The sequence below is a fragment of the Geospiza fortis genome, unplaced genomic scaffold (genome assembly GCF_000277835.1).
Source record: "Geospiza fortis unplaced genomic scaffold, GeoFor_1.0 scaffold114, whole genome shotgun sequence".
NCBI lineage: Eukaryota > Metazoa > Chordata > Aves > Passeriformes > Thraupidae > Geospiza > Geospiza fortis.
Window position 1 is genome coordinate 1,764,829 of NW_005054383.1, and position 17,213 is coordinate 1,782,041.

Here is a 17,213-nt window from a genome sequence, read left to right on the forward strand (position 1 = left end):
AACAACAAAAACCCATCCTGAGTAGGGAAGGGAGCCACAAGGATCATGGATTCCAACTCCCAGCCCTGCACAGACCCCCAACAATCCCACCCTGGGCATCCCTGAGGGCAGTGTCCAAACACTCCTGGAGCTCTGACAGCCTCAGGGCTGTGCCCATTCCCTGGGGAGCCTGGGCAGTGCCAGCACCCTCTGGGGGAAGAACTTTTCCCTGATCTCCACCCTAACTCCCCCTGGCACAGCTCCAGCAATTAAAACCCACATGTAAAAATCACCAAAAGCCAAGTCCTGGAGCTCCAGAGAACTTAAGCCCATAAAATATAAAATCTCCATATCACTGTGCCCTGTTCTCAGCTGGGATGGAGTCAATATCCCTGGTAAGGGCTGTGGTTTGGATTTGGGAAGGCAGTTGAAGCAGGAGGAGGGGGAAGGCCCCCCAGGTGAGGCTCTCACCTGTGCACCAGCTGCAGGTTCTCCTGCCGGAGGCGGCTGTGCTGCTCCCCGTTGGCAGCCGTGTCCTTCTCCAGCTCCGTCACCCGCTTCTCCAGGAACACCACCTGCCAGCAGGGACAGGGATCAGCCTCTGGGCAGCCCCCACAGCATCCCCAGACAAGCAGGGTTCCCACTGGAATTGGGCAGTTGTGCTTTGATTCAAAGCATCCCTTTAAAACATCCTTTTCCACCTGGTTTCCCTGGTTCTGATGGTTCCCATGTACCAGTTTGGGTCAAACACTTCGCTCTTTCCTTTCTTCAACCCCTTCCTGATGGCATCCTAAAAGGAGTCTGGAGGGAAACATCCTGGTAGATCCCCAGAGTTCCATGTGCAGCCCTGAGGCTGGATAACTCCCCACTGCCTGGAACAGGATGGAAACCCTGAATTTACAGATGGAGGGATCAATGCCAGCTGGTGGGGAAGGACCTGAGGTGAGGATTTTCTCCCTGTACCTCTACAGGGTTTATTCCAGCTGTATTTGCAGTTAACTCATTCAAATTCCATATAAAACAATCCTGGGGGAAAAGAAATGAGGATCATGTCTAGAAAAGCCAAACCCTGGCTCTGGAGGAGGGCAGGAGACATGGCAGTATTAAAGAGGCCATGCAGACACACAATGCCTTTCCCAGCAGTGCCTTTTCCATCAAAGGTTTCCCAAGTCAAATGCCTTAAGGAACCCAACTGTTTTATTCAACTTCCCCTTGGAAAAAATGTTGATTTTTATTTCTTTTTTAAAGGTTTTCCCTGCATTATAATTATTTCTGAGTGCAGCTACACATATACACATTTCTTTTTCACACCAAGTTCCTCAGGACATTCATATTCCAAAGCTAAAAGGCCATTTCCAAGGAATTTCAGGATTTCAGTAGACATCAACACAATCTTAGCTTCTTTCCCATAGCTTCTTTTCCCTGTTAACTAGGAATACTCAAACAAAATCTGTCCTGTGCTCCCATCTTATCCTACAACTCTTTTCTTGTAATACCCCAGGAAAACCCATCAGCATCAGCACAAAATCAACTCTTCCCTGACAGCACGAGCAGAGTGTGACAGCACGAGCAGAGTGTGCCAAGGAGAGGAAGTTTCTGTTTCACACTGGGTGGGTTGCCTCAGAAAAGCAGAACCTGAGAACATCTTCTTGTGTGAAGGAGAAGTGAAAATGCTGCCTGTGAACAGCCCATTCCTCCTCCCAGCACTCTGGGGGAAGCCACAGCCCCTGGAGAAGATCCAGTGTCACCTCCTGACCCTGCAGAGCACCTGCAGTGCTGCTCTGCTCCCCCATCCCCTCCGTGGGGAGGGCTCATCTGAAGGGAGGAGCTTCACCCTGCTCCTGCCTGGGAACTCTGGAGCACTGCAGGGTCCCACAGACGTTACCCTAGAACCCCTTCCTCTCAACATCTCAGCAAAGCTCAGGGCACCAGCACAGCACCAGCAGGATCCAGAGGGAGGAGGCCCCACCTTGTCGGTGATGTCCTCGTCGGTGCACTCCAGGCTCTCCCGGTAGGATTCCTCCATCACCCCCACGGCCAGCGAGCTCGTCTGGTGCAGCTGCCTGAAACAGAGACAAACCACCCCGATCCACAGCAGCACCGGCATCAGCCCCAGCACCGGCACCATGGCGACACCAGGTGACAGCGGCCGGCCCCGCCGCCACCTCCCGCCCTCCTCAGCCTCTCCAGAGGATCTGCTCTCCGAGCGCTGGCTGTCCCCTCACCACGGAGCTGTCCCGGGAAATCCAGCGCTCCAACGTGGACACGCTGCCGGGACTTCACACCGGGATCATTGCTCTTTGGAACGGGGAGAGATAAGAGCTCCCTCTTCCCACTTTCTTTCTTTAGCCCAGTCCCAAGGCCGTGGATTATCCAGCAAAGGCCAGAGTACTCCCAGGGCTGATAAGGCTGGGAAGAAGTGGGGTGCAAGGGGAGGGAAGGGGGCAAACCCCCCTGAGGCTGCTGTGACCCCCCAGCCCAGTCAATGAGCTAATCATTAACGAGGCCTTGTGACAGCGGTGTCCCAGCTTTGTCACAAACTAAAGGACATCCTGGGAAAGGGCTGCTCGGTGTCCCAGCTTTGTGACAAACTAAAGGACATCCTGGGAAGGGTTTGTTTGGTGTCCCCACCTTTGTGACAAGGTAAAGGACACCCTGAGGAGGGGTTGCTTGGTGTCCCCAGCTTTGTGACAAGCTAAAGGACAACCTGGGAAGGGGCTGCTCGGTGTCCCCAGTTTTGTGACAAGCTAAAGGACACCCTGAGGAGGGGCTGCTCCCTCGGCATGGCTGCCCTGGAGAGGGGGTGTGTTCCAGCCCTGGCACCCCAGGCAGGAGAAGAACACTCTGCTCTCCTGCTTTGAGCAGAGGATGGATGACAAAACCATGGAGGTCTCTTTAAAGCTCTGTTTTTCCCAGGACCATTGGCTCTCAGATTCCTCCCTCTGCACAGTGTGTTCGTGCTAGGACTCACTAAGCACAACTGGCATTTACCAAGAGACCACAGCCTGATTTTGCATCCTCACCCTGAGTTTATATTTAGATTTTAAAGTCTCAGGCACATTTGTCATTTAAATGGTGCCAAGCACAACAGGGCTTAAGCAGCTGAGATTTCTTGGCACGAGCAGAACCCGGATAAGAAAAATGAGGAAAGAGCCCTTACCAAAATAAAATCAATTTCTACAAGCAAATGTTTTGGGATTATTCACTAATTACAGTATCTGCAACAAAGGATTTGCTTTGGGCTGAGCTTAAGGATCTGGCTGGGCAAAACCCTGTTATCTCCCTCCTTATCACAAACCAAACCTGACTGCTCTTGAATTAACTAATATTTACACAAGCCCACACATCCCTGCCTCAGAAAAGCAAAGGGCCAGAAGGGCTCAATCCCCCATAAGATAGGATATCTCTGTTCCCAAAAGTTTAACTGAAATCCTCCCAAAATTATCTGTGCTAGGCACGGGACAAAAACGAGTCCTAGAACAGGAAACCTGAGGACAGGCTGCTCCCCTCAGCCCTCCTTCCTGCCAGTGTTTTTAACAAAGCTCTAGAAAGTAAGATGAGTGGAAGTAGGAAATGTAATATCAAGGATCTGCTTCCTTTCCAGGAGGGGAACCATGCCAGGGGAGATTGCTGAGTGCAGGAAAAACAGAGAAGGGAAAGGTGTGAGAGCACAGCGGGAGGAAGAGGTGCAGGGAAGCTGCTTGGGTCAGCACAGGGAGCAGAGAGAGTGTCAGGAACACCAACATTCCCAAACTGAGCTGCCCATTCCTCCACAGTGTCCCTGTCCTGCTGGGAAACCAGCAATGAGAAATCCAACAAGTGCAGAGGGAAATCTCCCTCCTGAGCCTGGCAGAGGCAGAACAGCGAGGTAAGAGCCAGTTTATCCTTAAAATCAGGATGGCATGGGAACAGGAGGGATGGGGGAGTTGGGAGAGGAGGAAAGGTGAGCACCAGGTGACACTGAGAGGGGAGGGAAGGACCCTCTGCTCCAGAGATCCACAGCAAACTGCCCAGATATATCCAATATATCCAATATCCCTGGGGGGTCACAATGCCCACACAGAAAAGGTGACTGACATCACACAAGGTGGTCGTGCAGGACAGAAGCAGCACAGCATTAAACCTGGGCTTAAACCAGGGCTAAACCAGGGTTAAACATTCAACAAGCGCTACCTGCAGCCCACCCAGGTGCCCCAGAGCCCCTGACTGAGCAGGGGGAGCTGCTCCCACAAAGCCAAGTGCTGAGGGGGCATGGACTGAAGTACAACAGGACCAAGAGCTCTCTGAGGCAGCTGGAATTTTTGGGGTGCTGGAGAATCCCTCCAGGTGGGGGTACTGACTGGTCTGGTCCTGCAGAACTCTACAGACATGGTGATACTGGGAGGGATCCCAGACTGGGATATATCCCAGAGGAATATGTCCTTCTAGAGACTCCTTCCCTCCTCCATGCGCCCCCTGCTATGGCACTGGCAGGACAGAGCATGAGGAAAAGCCTCCCCATTTTTTCCTGGAAGGAATCAGGTTGCCAGCAGCCTGCAGCTGTGTGCACAAGTGAGAAACTCCCATTCCAGAAAAAAGATCCCAGAATTAAACCCACTTTTCCCCAGCACTATGGAATATATCCAGAAATACAACTCTCCAAGCTTATTTTGAGTTTTCCTTCCATGGAGCCAGCAGCTCACACGGATCAAGCAAGCAACAACAGGAGTATGAGCTTACCTTGCCACCTTCTTGCTGGAAAGTCTTTTATTGGGGCTGCAAAATGAAGAAAAAACAGGAAAGAGTTAGAAAAGCTGACAGTGGAGAGCCAGGGAAACAGGAAACTGCATGGACTCCGGGGCACATCCTCTGCTCTGGCAGGGAGCCCTTGGCATGCACCCCCAAACCCCTGGAAAGGGCAGGAGAGGGGCCACTCCCGTGTAGAACAACAAGGAATAACACAGCACATGGAATAATGCTGGAGAAGAGCTCACTGCCCCCTGCCACGCTCTGCTCTCCTGCTGATCCCTGCCTGAAAACCGATCCCCAAGGAAAGAGCTAAGAATAGCAGGGAGCCTGGGGGGGCTCCAGCCCAGTGCTGATGGCAGACTGAGCCACATGTCCTGCACCCCAGGGCACCCCAGGCCTCCCCTGCCACCCCCAGAGCTCCCCTGGGCTGGGGACCACCGGCACATCCATCCTTCTGCCATGATCCCACTGGACCAATCCTTCCTTCTGCCCTTCCACAGCCGCCGTGCCACTGCTGGGCTCTGGATCACCAGGGAAGTGCTGCCTGCTCCTGGCCCAGAGGCTTCAGGAGCTGTTGGTGGTGTCCCTGTCTGGATTTTGAGCATGGCACTGCTGCAGTGGCTGGGGAGGGGGATGAGCTCTCTCTCTCCCCACAGATAACTGATGGGGATCACTCCTTGGATCCATGTCCCAGCCAGCTGCCACCATGCCACAGCGGTCAGGGATCAGTGTCACCGCAGGACGAGCAGCCAAGGGTTGTGTCACCGTGCCCCACCTGCAGGGGACAGGCTGCAGGCTCTTCCTGATGAGAAAAACCAGCCTTTTCCAGAACTAGCTCCTTGCTGAGATGCTCCTTCCAGTCTTCTGGTTCTGACTGGTGCTGAGGAAGTGGACAGGGCTTGGATCTCACTCCTCATCTTCCACCCACGCTGGTGTCACAAGATGCCACCGGGCCACAGCAAATCCTCACTCAGCAATGGCAGCAGGAACAGCTCCAATCCAAGAAGCAGCAAGTGCATTCCCTGGTGCTTAGCTCAGTTTTAGGAAAAAATAACAAATAAAATCCTCTGGAAGTCCACTCCTGCCTGGAGCTGCAACACGAGTTCTTCGAAGGAGGGATTAAAAATAGCTGAGGACAGTTTGCTTTGTAAAGCAACCCCCAAACCTGACTGGGGGCTGTTGTCAGGGTGACCAGCCCTCGGGTCAAAGTGCATCCTCAAATCCCAGACTTCCAGGGAGCACAAGAGCTGCTGCTGGCTGGGCTTCAAGGCTGCTCGGCGCCCAAGGGGAGGAGGTCAGGCCCTGGTGTTTGCCAGGAATTGTAAGGAATGGCCCCAGCACTGGGGGGAAAATATTTTCCTCTGGAAAAATCTCCTGGGGAAGCGATGGCACCTGCAGTGTCCAAAGGCTGACACACCAGCAAGGGCACTGGAACAAAACAGAGGCACAAAGCACTTCATGCCAAGCTCCTGGAGGAGTCTTCCCTGCTTTCCCAGGCTGTGGGCTCAGGAAGCAGCACCCCAATGCTGGGAGCAAGCTCCCCAGTTTGTTCCAAGGATAAAACACTGTCTGTGTGCCCACAGTTCTTATGAGTGAGGCTGTTCTGGGGTGCTTTGGGCTTCATCCCAGCTGCCAGAATCCCCTGGAGGAGGTGTCTTCAGGCTTGTCCCAGATTTTGGTCCAGTTCCTGCTGCTCCAGGACTTGTCCCCTCTCTGAGGGCCTCACGTCAGTGGTGATGAGGGAAGAGCAGCAGGTCCTGCATGTCCCACACGCTGCACAGGACACTTCCCACCCACAGCACACAAAGAGGGGGCACTGCCCCTTCCACACAGGCCCTTGGAACATATTCCCAGTAAATGTGTACTTGGGAAGCCCTGAACACAGATGGAGGAATTGCACCTACTCACAGGGCAAATCAAAGCCTGTGGAATTCCCACCATGACCACGGGACAGAGAAGCTCCACAGGAAATCCCACCCATCACAGGAGGCCCTGAGGTGTTAGTTCAGCTTTGCAGGTAGATGTGGTGGAGAAAACCTGAAATGGAGTGGGGCTTCCAGGGAAAACCAGTGTTCTCCTTAATACCTGCTTAACCTGAGACCCATCACTGACCCTCAAGGCCTCCAACAGCAAAAACAACTATTTAGCCAAGAAAAACAAAAGGAGAGACCTTTTTTTTTTCATTAAAAATAATGAAATTCAAGTTCCTATTTGTTTTCCAGTTCTCCTCCCATAGATCAGGAGAGCTCCCAGATCACACTGTCCCTGCAAAGGACAGACAGAGACCAAGAACATGACAAAAACCAGGTCTGAATAGCCACGACAGCCACGAGAAGAAAGATTTATCACCAATGTCACCATCCTTCCCCCAGAGGGCTGCAACCAGCTCTGAATGAACAAATCAGCAGGCAGAAATCCTTCTCCACTTGTCAGACAACACATCCAGCTGCTGCCTGGGAGACCTCCAAAACTCCATTCAAAACCTGCTGCTGTTCCTGGTGTCCATCACATCTCCCCAGCCCATGGTGACACCAGGGTGGGCAGGCTGTGGGTGAAGCCTGGTGAGACAAGACTTTACTGCTCCTTGTGGAGCAGGCTGATGCCTTCAGGTTGTTCCTGCAGCAGGAGGATGGGCTGTCCCTGCCCTTCCAGGCTGCCCTTGCACACCACTCCCAGTCTTTCCTTGGTGACAGAAATACTGTACATGGCTGTCACCCTGATTCTTTAAGATTTTCTAAGCCTTCTGATGTTGACATTCTTGTAAGAACTTTCTCACACACTTTCTGTAAATAACCTACTGGTTTGCATTCTTCTATAAAAGAAGAAAAATTTGATAGACTGTTAGTTTGTCCAGTGTCATTGGAGAGGTGGCACTTTCACCCTCCAATCCACTGGCACTTTTGGAAATCTATAAATGCTGAAGTCAGAAAATAAACTTTCCTTTTTTCACCTTGAGAACAGTGGTGTGTGTGCTCGTGTTGTTTCGTGTCCTCTAGTGACACACGGCCAGCTCGCCGCTCCCGTGGAACCCACCATGCACAGGCATGCAAAGGGCAGGGAATGCTCTCCTTGTCTGCCAGCCCCCTGCCTGCACCAAAAGCACCTCCTGCTCACCCTCCATGAGCTCCCCACCTCCTCAAGCACCTGCAGAGGCTCCTGTGGCCGGGTGAAACTCTTCCCCTCCCCACCAGCACCAGAGAGGGAAAAGCTGTGCCAGACAAGGAGAGCCTCCCCAGGCAGAACATCCTTCCCAGGCTGGGATGGCCATGCACATCCAGTTACCTATTCATTTCAAGATCATTCAGGCGAGCAGAAAGATCCTCGAGGCGGTTGATTTGTTTGTGGCACTGGCTACAGTAAAACTCAAAAGCTTCATCTGCGAGAATGCTGTGCAGTTTGGCAGCGAGGGGATTGGTGCTAGAGAGATCACAAGGGTCATGTCAACAGCACAGAAGGCACAGGGAGCAGCTGCAGCCGTGGCTTCCACAAGCTGAGGGCACCTCAAGGTAGGGCAATTTTTGGTGGGAGGTATGAAATTTGAATTAAAAACTCAGAGCAGGTTGGGTCGCCTCCCACCATGGTTTTCGAAGTCAAATTAAAGCCAATGGGGGGTTGCTGATAATAATATATAGAACATTTCTAATTTAGACTAGTTTATAACAATATGCAGCTAATTGATAATTTGTAATTGCTCAATAGAAGTTATATAGTTGATAATTAGCAACACTTCCATCACCCTCCTCCCAGAGACTCCCAGCAGCTGAGCCTGGCCCACATTTCCAAACCCCTGAGCCAATCTCAATCCCCAGGAGCCCAGGGCAGGTGAGATAAGTGCTTCCCACAAACCTACACCACTGCAAAGTTTATTTTCCAACAAGGCTTTTCCAGGCAATCTGTCTCAGGAGGCTCCTGGTTTGCCTCAGTAAGTGCAGAATGAACTTGCACACTGCAGGACTTGGTGCTGTGGGCCAGGGGATGAATCTAAGGGGGATTTACACTGGATTTTAGGAAAAGGTTTTTCCCCCAGAGGGTGCTGGGCAGTGCCCAGGCTCCCCAGGGAATGGGCACAGCCCCAAGGCTGCCAGAGCTCCAGCAGTACTTGGACAATTCTCAAGCACAGGGTGGGATTGTTGGGGTCTGTGCAGGGCCAGGAGCTGGGCTGGATGATCCTGGTGGGTCTATTCCCACTGAAGATATTGTGGGATTCTATGATCCTTTGGTCAGTGTCCCATTTTTCAATGGGATGCTTTAAAAGTAGAGCAGCTGTGCTGCTGCAGCCTGCCTTAGTAAAGCACAGAGTCACATTTCACTGGAAAATTTTCACTTTTAAGCCAAGATGAAATGGACAGGTGCAGTTTAACACCTCACTCCTCCAAAGCACAGCCCAGAGGAGCCAAGCAGCAGTGCTGTGCTCCTGCAGGGAATGCCATTTGGGAAGGGCCATGGGGGTCTGTAGGACTTTCAAAGCTTGGGAAGCTGGGAGACACTTCCTCATGATTTGGGCAGGACAGAGGGGATTCTCAGCTGCAAATGGTTTGTGTTCATTTGGGGCCAGACTCCACAAATCCTTCCTGTAGGACAATGCGCTTCTGGAAGCCACGGATGTGAATCAAAGAAAGGTTAAATAGTGAAAAACCCAAGCAGTTCCATAAGAGAGACAGGTAAAGGTGTGAGCAAACACAAGCAAGATAAACCCAACAGGCATCAGGAAGGGACAGTGAATCCTGGGATACACAAACACACCAGAAACTCCTGGCTTGGGGCATCCTGAGGGTGCCCTGGCTCAGCCCTCAGCCCAGGGTCAGGCCTGGAGGCTGTGCTGTCTGTACAGTATTCCCCAGCCCACTCAGACAGGCTGGACACCAGCAAATGCCAAATTATCATCTCTTCCCATTCCTGGAAAAAAAAATTCAATTGCAAACCATTCTCCCTGCCCCTCAGGGCAGGTCTGGCCCTGGGATAACCATCTCCCAGCAGCAGACAGGTCGGTGGCTCAGGGTTTGTGCAGGGAAGAGGTGACAGCAACTGTGTGGCACCTGGGGGAAGGGATGTCCCTTTTCTGGGTGCTCTTGGGTGCATTCCCTTCCCAGGTGGTGCAGCCTGGCCCAGGTGGGAACCCAAATTCAACCAGCATTAATTAGCATGAGAAGAGAAATGTGGAGGAGAAGCCCCAGGCCAGCCTGGCAGCTCCTGGGGTGTGTGCAGATCCTCCTGGCCTCCGGCTGCCCTGGCTCCCTGCCCCTGGAGTGGGTGAGAGCTCAGCCCTGGGCTGTCCCCACCCACTCCAGGATGCTGATGGGTCCCCTCCAGCTCAGCACATTCTGTGGTTGTACAATACAGAGCCTCCCTGGGCCTGCCTCCATCTCCTGGAGCAACATTTGTCTTCCCCAGGTCCTCGGTGCTTCCTGGTGGCTGGGATGGGCTCAAGGAGCTTTTCCTTTTATTTCCCACTGAGAGCTGCAAAGAGGCTTTTCATGCTGGATGGATATGCAAGGGAAGGCTCAAGAGGAGGGATCACAAACAAGAATACAAGGACAGGGCAGGGAAGCACTGCACCCCACAGTGTTCCCTGAAGGCTCTTGGGGTTTGTGTTCATCTTCTGGAGTTGTGGCAGGAGAACTTCTAGAAATTATTCCCATTTAGAGATTCCTGGCATGGAAAGGGGCTGTGCTGATGTGGCCCTTTACAAGAGATGCTGTGCTTTGTATTCAAAATACAGCCAAAAAACCCATTCAGCCTGAACCAGGGGCAGCCTGTGTCCCCTCAGGTGTGTTTAAACACACTGGGGCTGCTCAGGCATGGAATGGTTTAGGTGGGAAAGGACATTAGAGCCCATCCCACCCCACCCCCTGCCATGGACAGGGACATTTTCCACTGTCCCAGGCTGCTCCAAGCCCTGTCCAACCTGGCCTTGGACACTTCAGGGATCCAGGGGCAGCCCCAGCTGCTCTGGGCACCCTGTGCCAGGGCCTGCCCACCCTCACAGGGAACAATTCCTAATTCCCAAGATCCCATCCATCCCTGCCCTCTGGCAGTGGGAGCCATTCTCTGTGTCCTGTCCCTTCCTACCCAAAATCAGAAGAGCTGCACAGACTCAGGGAATGTTTAGGGCAGGACTTCACACACACAGCAATAATCCAAGGGGAGGCCAGGCCTGAGAGGCCTGAGGAAATCCTTCAGCTCCAACAGCCCCACATTCCTGACTCCAGAGGCTTTGCAGGGTTTATCTCCAGCCTCCCTCCCCAGCAAGCCCCAGCAGAGAGTCTCCAGCACAAACCACCACAACCTGTGTGGCCACGTGCCCAGGGAGCCCCTCCCTGCAGGGGGAAGGTGGGATAAGGTGTGGATCAGATCCAGAGACAGAGCAGAGCAGAGATGCTGCCCTGGCAGAGCAAGATTGGAACACTGGCAGCGTGGGCAAACTGGGAGCTCTGGCCTGATGTTAAAGAAAAAGTTCAAGAGATTGAAAAGCTCCTTTAGCTGGGTATTTTCTTGCCAGGAGCCTTCTGGATGAGGCTGGCAGCTCATCCTCAAGGAAAAATGAACACCAAGGGTGGGTTTTAATCAGAGTTCTTCCTGTGCCACAGCACCAGCACAGCCAGCCCCACATTCCCGCACGGAGCAAGCCAAGGACAAGCACGGATCAGAGACTGTGCAGGGTATCCCAGTGCTGGAGCATTGCTTTCCTAAAGGGAAAGGTTGGGAATTCTTTACAGCAACTCTCCCATTTGCCATTAACACCTCCAACATTGCTGCTGCACCAGCCAAAAAGAGATGAGCCCTGACCTGCTCTTCCCTGCCAGCCCTGTGCACCCAGAATTGTCCAAACTCCATGAAGGGGTTTGGGAAGCTGGAAGAAACAGGAAGACAGGGGAAAAAAAGAAGTTTTGAGAAGTTTACACGGCTGCAGAAAGGCAGAGATGTGTCATTCCAAAGAGAAAGAAGCATATTTTTGTCTTTAGCACAGGTGTGTGGCTGTCAGGGAACACTCCTGCCCTGTCAGAGTTGTGCCTCCAATGCAGGAACACATTCCCAGTGTTATTTGTCATCCCAGACACTTTGTGGGCTGCAGCACTGATGGTATTCCAACTTTTACTAATTTTCTTTAGAAAGTAAGTATTGATAGGGTGTGTACCACCATACCAGCTCGTCAGCCCATCCTGCTCAGGCTGGAAAATGGACTTTTTCCTGGTTTCAGACCCTAAAGCAAGGAGGAAATGCTACAGCCTGCTTCCTGCTCTACATATCCCTAGAGAAGGAATGCTGCTGCAGCTCATGCAAATCCAACCAAACATTGCATCAAAGCCCAAAATAATAAAAGAGGAAAAAACCATTAGAGTCATCCTGCAGGATCAGGGGTAAAGCTGCAGGTGGTTTTCTCTCCTGGAAGGTTCAGTGAGGAGCCACATCCTTAACAGGAGTGGGAATGTGACACTGGAAATGCAGACAGCTCTTCCACCTCCTGCTGGGTGTCACAGGACAGGCACTGAGCAGGGAAGGGAACCACCGAGGAGGGGAATTCCTCCTCCACTTCCAAGCCCATTACCCCGTTGGATCCAGAGTCTGCCAGGCCCCCTGGCTGGCAAATCCCAAGGAAACCCCTGTCCCACAGAGCAGAGTGAAGCAGCACCAGGGCTGGGCATTACCTGGGAGAGAGGAAGGACGAGCTGCCAAAGCTGCTTTCCCCATTACACAAAGGGTCTGGGAACAGGTCGGCCTCGTTGCCCTCCCCGTAATCCTCGAAATGCTCCTCCCCGCTGATGACGGTGACAATGGAGTGGCTGAGCTCGGAGCCCAGGGCCAGCTCGTGGGGGTGGGACCTGGGGGAACAGACAGACAGATGTTAGAGAGGGGCCACAGCAGCCTTTCCACTGCATCCAGGACATCCTCCTTCTGAGTATGGGGTTTGGACTTGGCAGGGGAGTGTGAGAAGCTGCTGGAAGCTTCCCCCATGTCCAGCAGAGCTCATCTCTGGAAGTTTCCCCCATGTCCAGCAGAGCCCATCCCTGGAAGCCTCTCCCATGTCCAGAGAGCCCATCCCTGGAAGCCTCTCCCATGTCCAGAGAGCCCATCCCTGGAAGTTTCCCCCATGTCCAGCAGAGCCCATCCCTGGAAGCCTCTCCCATGTCCAGCAGAGCCCATCCCTGGTGGCTCCAAGGTGGACCTGCTGCTGGTTGAGGTTGGGTCCACCAGGAATGGCACCTCTGGGATTTGAGAGGGAAAACACAAAAAAGGGATGGGGCAGTGAACTGAGTGCAGAGAAGAGTGGGGTGAGGACACTGGAGAGGAACAGCTCTGCAGGGCAGGGCAGGACAGGGCCAAGAGCTGCTCCAGGCACCAGAGCTGAGATTGCCCTGAGATTCCTGGGCTGACCCTGAGATCCTGTGCCCATGGGGAGGCAGCTGTGTCCCAGCAGCCCATGGAGGGCAGGGAGGAGCAGAGATGCACCTGCAGCCCCTGCAGGAGCCCAGGCCTGGAGCAGGGGGTGCCTGAGAGGGGCTGTGAGCCCATGGGAAGCTGTGCTGGGACAGGATCCTGCAGGGACCTGCAGATCCATGGAGCCCACACTGGAGCAGGGTCCTGGTTGGATCTGTGACCATGTGAGGGACACAGGCTGTGCCTGAAGGACTGACCCCACAGCAGAGTGACACACGGGGCAGCAGTTCCTGGAGAACCCATGGGATGGACTCAGGTTGGAGAGGCTCAGGGAGAGCTGGCTCCTGTGCAAGGAACCCCACACTGGGGCAGGGGCAGGACTCTGACCCCTCTCCCTGAGCAGTGGCTGGAACAACATGTCATCAACTGACCACAACCCCCACTCCCATCTCCCTGTGCCACTGGGGGAAGGAGGGGAAACTGGGAAAGAGGGATGATAGGGGGTGAATGATCTTTTAAGGTCTGATTTTACTTCTCATTATCCTGCTCTGATTTTGTCAGTAATAAATTCAATTAATGTCCCCAATTAGAGTCTGTTTTGCCCATGATGGTATTTGATGAGTGATTTCTCCCCGTCCTTATTTCAGCTCATGAACCCTTTGTTATATTTTCTTTTCCTGTCCATCTCTGGAGGGCAGGGATGGAGCAGCTTTGGAGGGTTCCTGGTGTCCAGCCAGGGTCAACCCACCCCACCAAGTGAGTGATGTCCAAGGGAATGATGTGCCCATTTTGGCAGAGTAGGACAGGACAGAAACAGCCCAGGCACCACTAGGTAGTTTATGGTGATTGTTTACCCCAATAAACCAAGTTTTTCCACTGGCAGCTGCAATACAGGACTTGGGGACACTCAGACTTGCAGGACAGTGCCCAAGGTTGGTGACAAGCCCTTGCTTGACTAAAATACCAATTTCTGTGATTGACATGGCAGAGAAAGAGCTGGGCATGTCCCAGGCCCATCTGAAATGCTGTGAGTTCCACGGCAGCCCGTGCCAGGCTCACACTTGCTTGTTGCTGCCTAATCCTCTCAAGGCTTTAACCCCATAGCCCTGGGGGATTGGTGCTGGGAGGGGAGGGCTCAGGCAGCTGGGACAGACCCCCTGCAAGACAAAGGAGCCCCTTCCCTGCTCCTGCTGGGAAAACAGTGTGTGTGACAATGCTGGAGTGGGGAATGCTGCTCCAGGTGTTTTTAACACCAGAGCCAGAAGGCTGCAGCATGTTGAGCCTCAGTGCAACTCCTGAACACATCCAGCAGAGCTCCTGGGATGTCCCTTGCTCCTGAGGGGACAGCTCAGCACAGAGTCACTTTCCCTGGAAGATCCTTTCCATTGCATGGAGAAACAGAATCCTGGAATAGTTTGGGCTGGAAGGACCTTAAAGCTCATCCCATTCCAGCCCCTGCCCTGGGCAGGGACACCTTCCACTGTCCCAGGTGGCTCCAAGCTCTGTCCAACCTGGCCTTGGGCACTGCCAGGGTTCCAGGGGCAGCCCCAGCTGCTCTGGGCACCCTGTGCCAGGGCCTCCCCACCAAGCCAAGCCCTCTTTCCTGCCCAGGACTATGGAAGTTTTCAAATTAAGCTGGAGAAAAGGCAGGAGGGATTTGCAACAACTGAGCTGTGAAAGCAGCCACAGGGCTGTGAGCCACAGCTCACAGGAGAGGAGAGGGAGAGGGAGAGGGAGAGGGAGAAGGCTCCAGGGACACCTCAGAGCCCCTGCCAGGGCCTAAAAGGGCTCCAGGAGAGCTGGAGAGGGACTGGGGACAAGGGATGGAGGGACACGACCCAGGGAATGGCTCCCACTGCCAGAGGGCAGGGATGGATGGGATATTGGGGTTTAACAATGCTCTGTTCTCAAAAATTCTAGCCTAAAAATCATAATGATATTGCTTTATTACAAAAAATTGATATTGGCTATGGCCTTATCTCCATGCACTGGCTAGGAGAGGGAAATGGGGTATGAGCAGATTGCTGGACTAAACCAGAAAGAAAAAAAGATTACAGATAAGCCATTTATAACAAAAAACCTGCTCCATCTGAAGGATTTGCCCTCATCCTGCTAATAAAAACATGTCAAGCCTCCAGATCTCTATTTAACCACAAATAAATCCAGCCCAGCTTGTGGGCAGCTGCACATACTCCTCCTGCCCTTGAGAAGCACCAGTATTCCACAGTGGGATCCACTGGAACCCATCCATCCCTGTGGTGAGTCAGACCTTCACCAAAAGCAGCGGAAATCACTCCAGGAATAGAAGCCAGGGGGTGGAATTGATAATTCAGAAGCAAAACCCAAGCCCAGAACTCTAAATTTGGGGTTGTGGTTTGATAAGCACTGTACAGAAGCAGATCTGATCAGGCACCTGGAAACCCTCAACCTGGGCAGTAAATTATATTTCCTATTCCCATCTCAAGGCTCAGGCAGCTTCAGGATCCAGAGTCCAACTAATCTTCACTACACAGAGCCTAAACAAGCTTTAAGCTCAAAACATTTCAGGTATGTTGAGCTCTGAGAGCTCCTGAGAAGTGATGCTGAAGCTCTGATTCAGCCCAGCACTGGGGGAACTGCACTCCCTGGCTGTCCCTGGGCACCAGAGGTGTCCTCCTGTGTGGGGTCTGATGGCACCAAAACCAGCCCTCAGCACTCCCACAGCTTCCCATTTCAAACCTTGCAAATCTATAAATCAAACTAAGTTTTTGGCTGCCTGGAATTTGCACACATTTAACAATCTGGGAAAAGGCCTCACTGGGCTTGGACAGGGCACCCAAAGGACATCTGACCTTCCCAAGCCCACAGCTGGGGTAACAGGGAATCACAGAATGGTTTGGATTGGAAGGCCCTTAAAGCCCATCCAGTGCCACCCCTGCCATGGCAGGGACAGCTCCCACTGTCCCAGGTGCTCCAAGCCCTGCCCAGCCTGGCCTTGGGCACTGCCAGGGATCCAGGGGCAGCCACAGCTGCTCTGGGCACCCTGTGCCAGGGCCTGCCCACCCTCCCAGGGAACAATTCCTAATTCCCAATATCCCATCCATCCCTGCCCTCTGGCAGTGGGAGCCATTCCCTGTGTCCTGTCCCTCCATCCCTTGTCCCCAGTCCCTCTCCAGCTCTCCTGGAGCCCCTTCAGGCCCTGGCAGGGGCTCTGAGGTGTCCCTGGAGCCTTCTCCTCTCCAGGTGAGCACCCCCAGCTCTGCCAGCCTGGCTTCAGCCCTTGGAACATCTCCATGGGCTCCTCTGGACTCTCTCCAACAAGCCCATCCTTCCTGTCCTGCTGAGCCCAGCCTTGGCAAGCATGGGGAACAGCTGCTCTCCCCCATTTCCCCAGGCAGTTCTGTACCTACAGGCAGGTGAATCTTCTCCCCCATTTCCCCAGGCAGTTCTGTACCTACAGGCAGGTGAATCCGAGGCAGGCTGCCTTCCCCAGCGGGCGGGAGCGCACGCAGGCTGCCATGGCCCTGCAGGGACCCCGTGCTGCTGGCAGGGAGCTCTCAGCTGATTATCTCCCAATTTAACTGTCACTGAGCTGGCCTGCTGCAGTGAGAAGAGCCCAGCTGGATAATCCCATTTCTGCTCTAATCCACAGCACCCTTTCAGCCCCAGGCCTGGCACTGCTTGCTGCCTCTCTGATGTCCCCAGATGGGATTTTGGGGTGGGAGGGAAGCTTGGAGCTCCCAAAAAGCAGTAGGAGCTGTAAGCACTCCCTGGAGCACCAACCCTGGGCCTTGTGTTCTGGGACAAACCTCATCCTGTGTGTTACAGACCTTAAACAAAGATGATTCCAGAGGTTTGGTTAGATTGGTGTTCTTGGGCCACTAACCTGGCACTGGCACAGATTTTCCAGGGAAGCTGTGGTTGCCCCAGTCCTGGACATGTCCAGGATGGGTCTTGGAGAAATCTGGTCTAGTGGAAGGTGTGCCTACCCATGGCAGAAGGTGGAATGAGATGAGCTTTAAGGTCCCTTTCAACCCAAAGCATTCTGTGATTCTGGTCCTAAAGGACTTCTTCCCTGCCTTCCTGCCTGCCAGCATCCCAGTTTCACCCCAAACCCCACTTTTCCTCCAAAAATGGGGTGGGGACAGGAG

General features: G+C 53.4%; 1 protein-coding gene across 2 annotated transcripts in view; it reads right to left on the reverse strand.

Annotated features, from left to right (window-relative positions):
• RAB11FIP3 (RAB11 family interacting protein 3) overlaps window positions 1–17,213 on the reverse strand; it is a 60,960-nt gene that overhangs the window by 8,480 nt on the left and 35,267 nt on the right. Inside the window, exons 4-8 of one of the 2 annotated variants that reach the window (XM_031060500.1) lie at window positions 12,354–12,527; window positions 7,990–8,124; window positions 4,699–4,734; window positions 1,949–2,042; window positions 451–554 (exon numbers count right to left, since the gene is read on the reverse strand). In XM_031060500.1, the coding sequence (XP_030916360.1) occupies window positions 451–554; window positions 1,949–2,042; window positions 4,699–4,734; window positions 7,990–8,124; window positions 12,354–12,527 (543 nt within the window). The remainder of the gene's footprint in view (window positions 1–450; window positions 555–1,948; window positions 2,043–4,698; window positions 4,735–7,989; window positions 8,125–12,353; window positions 12,528–17,213) is intronic. The other variant, XM_031060501.1, reaches the window with a different exon arrangement.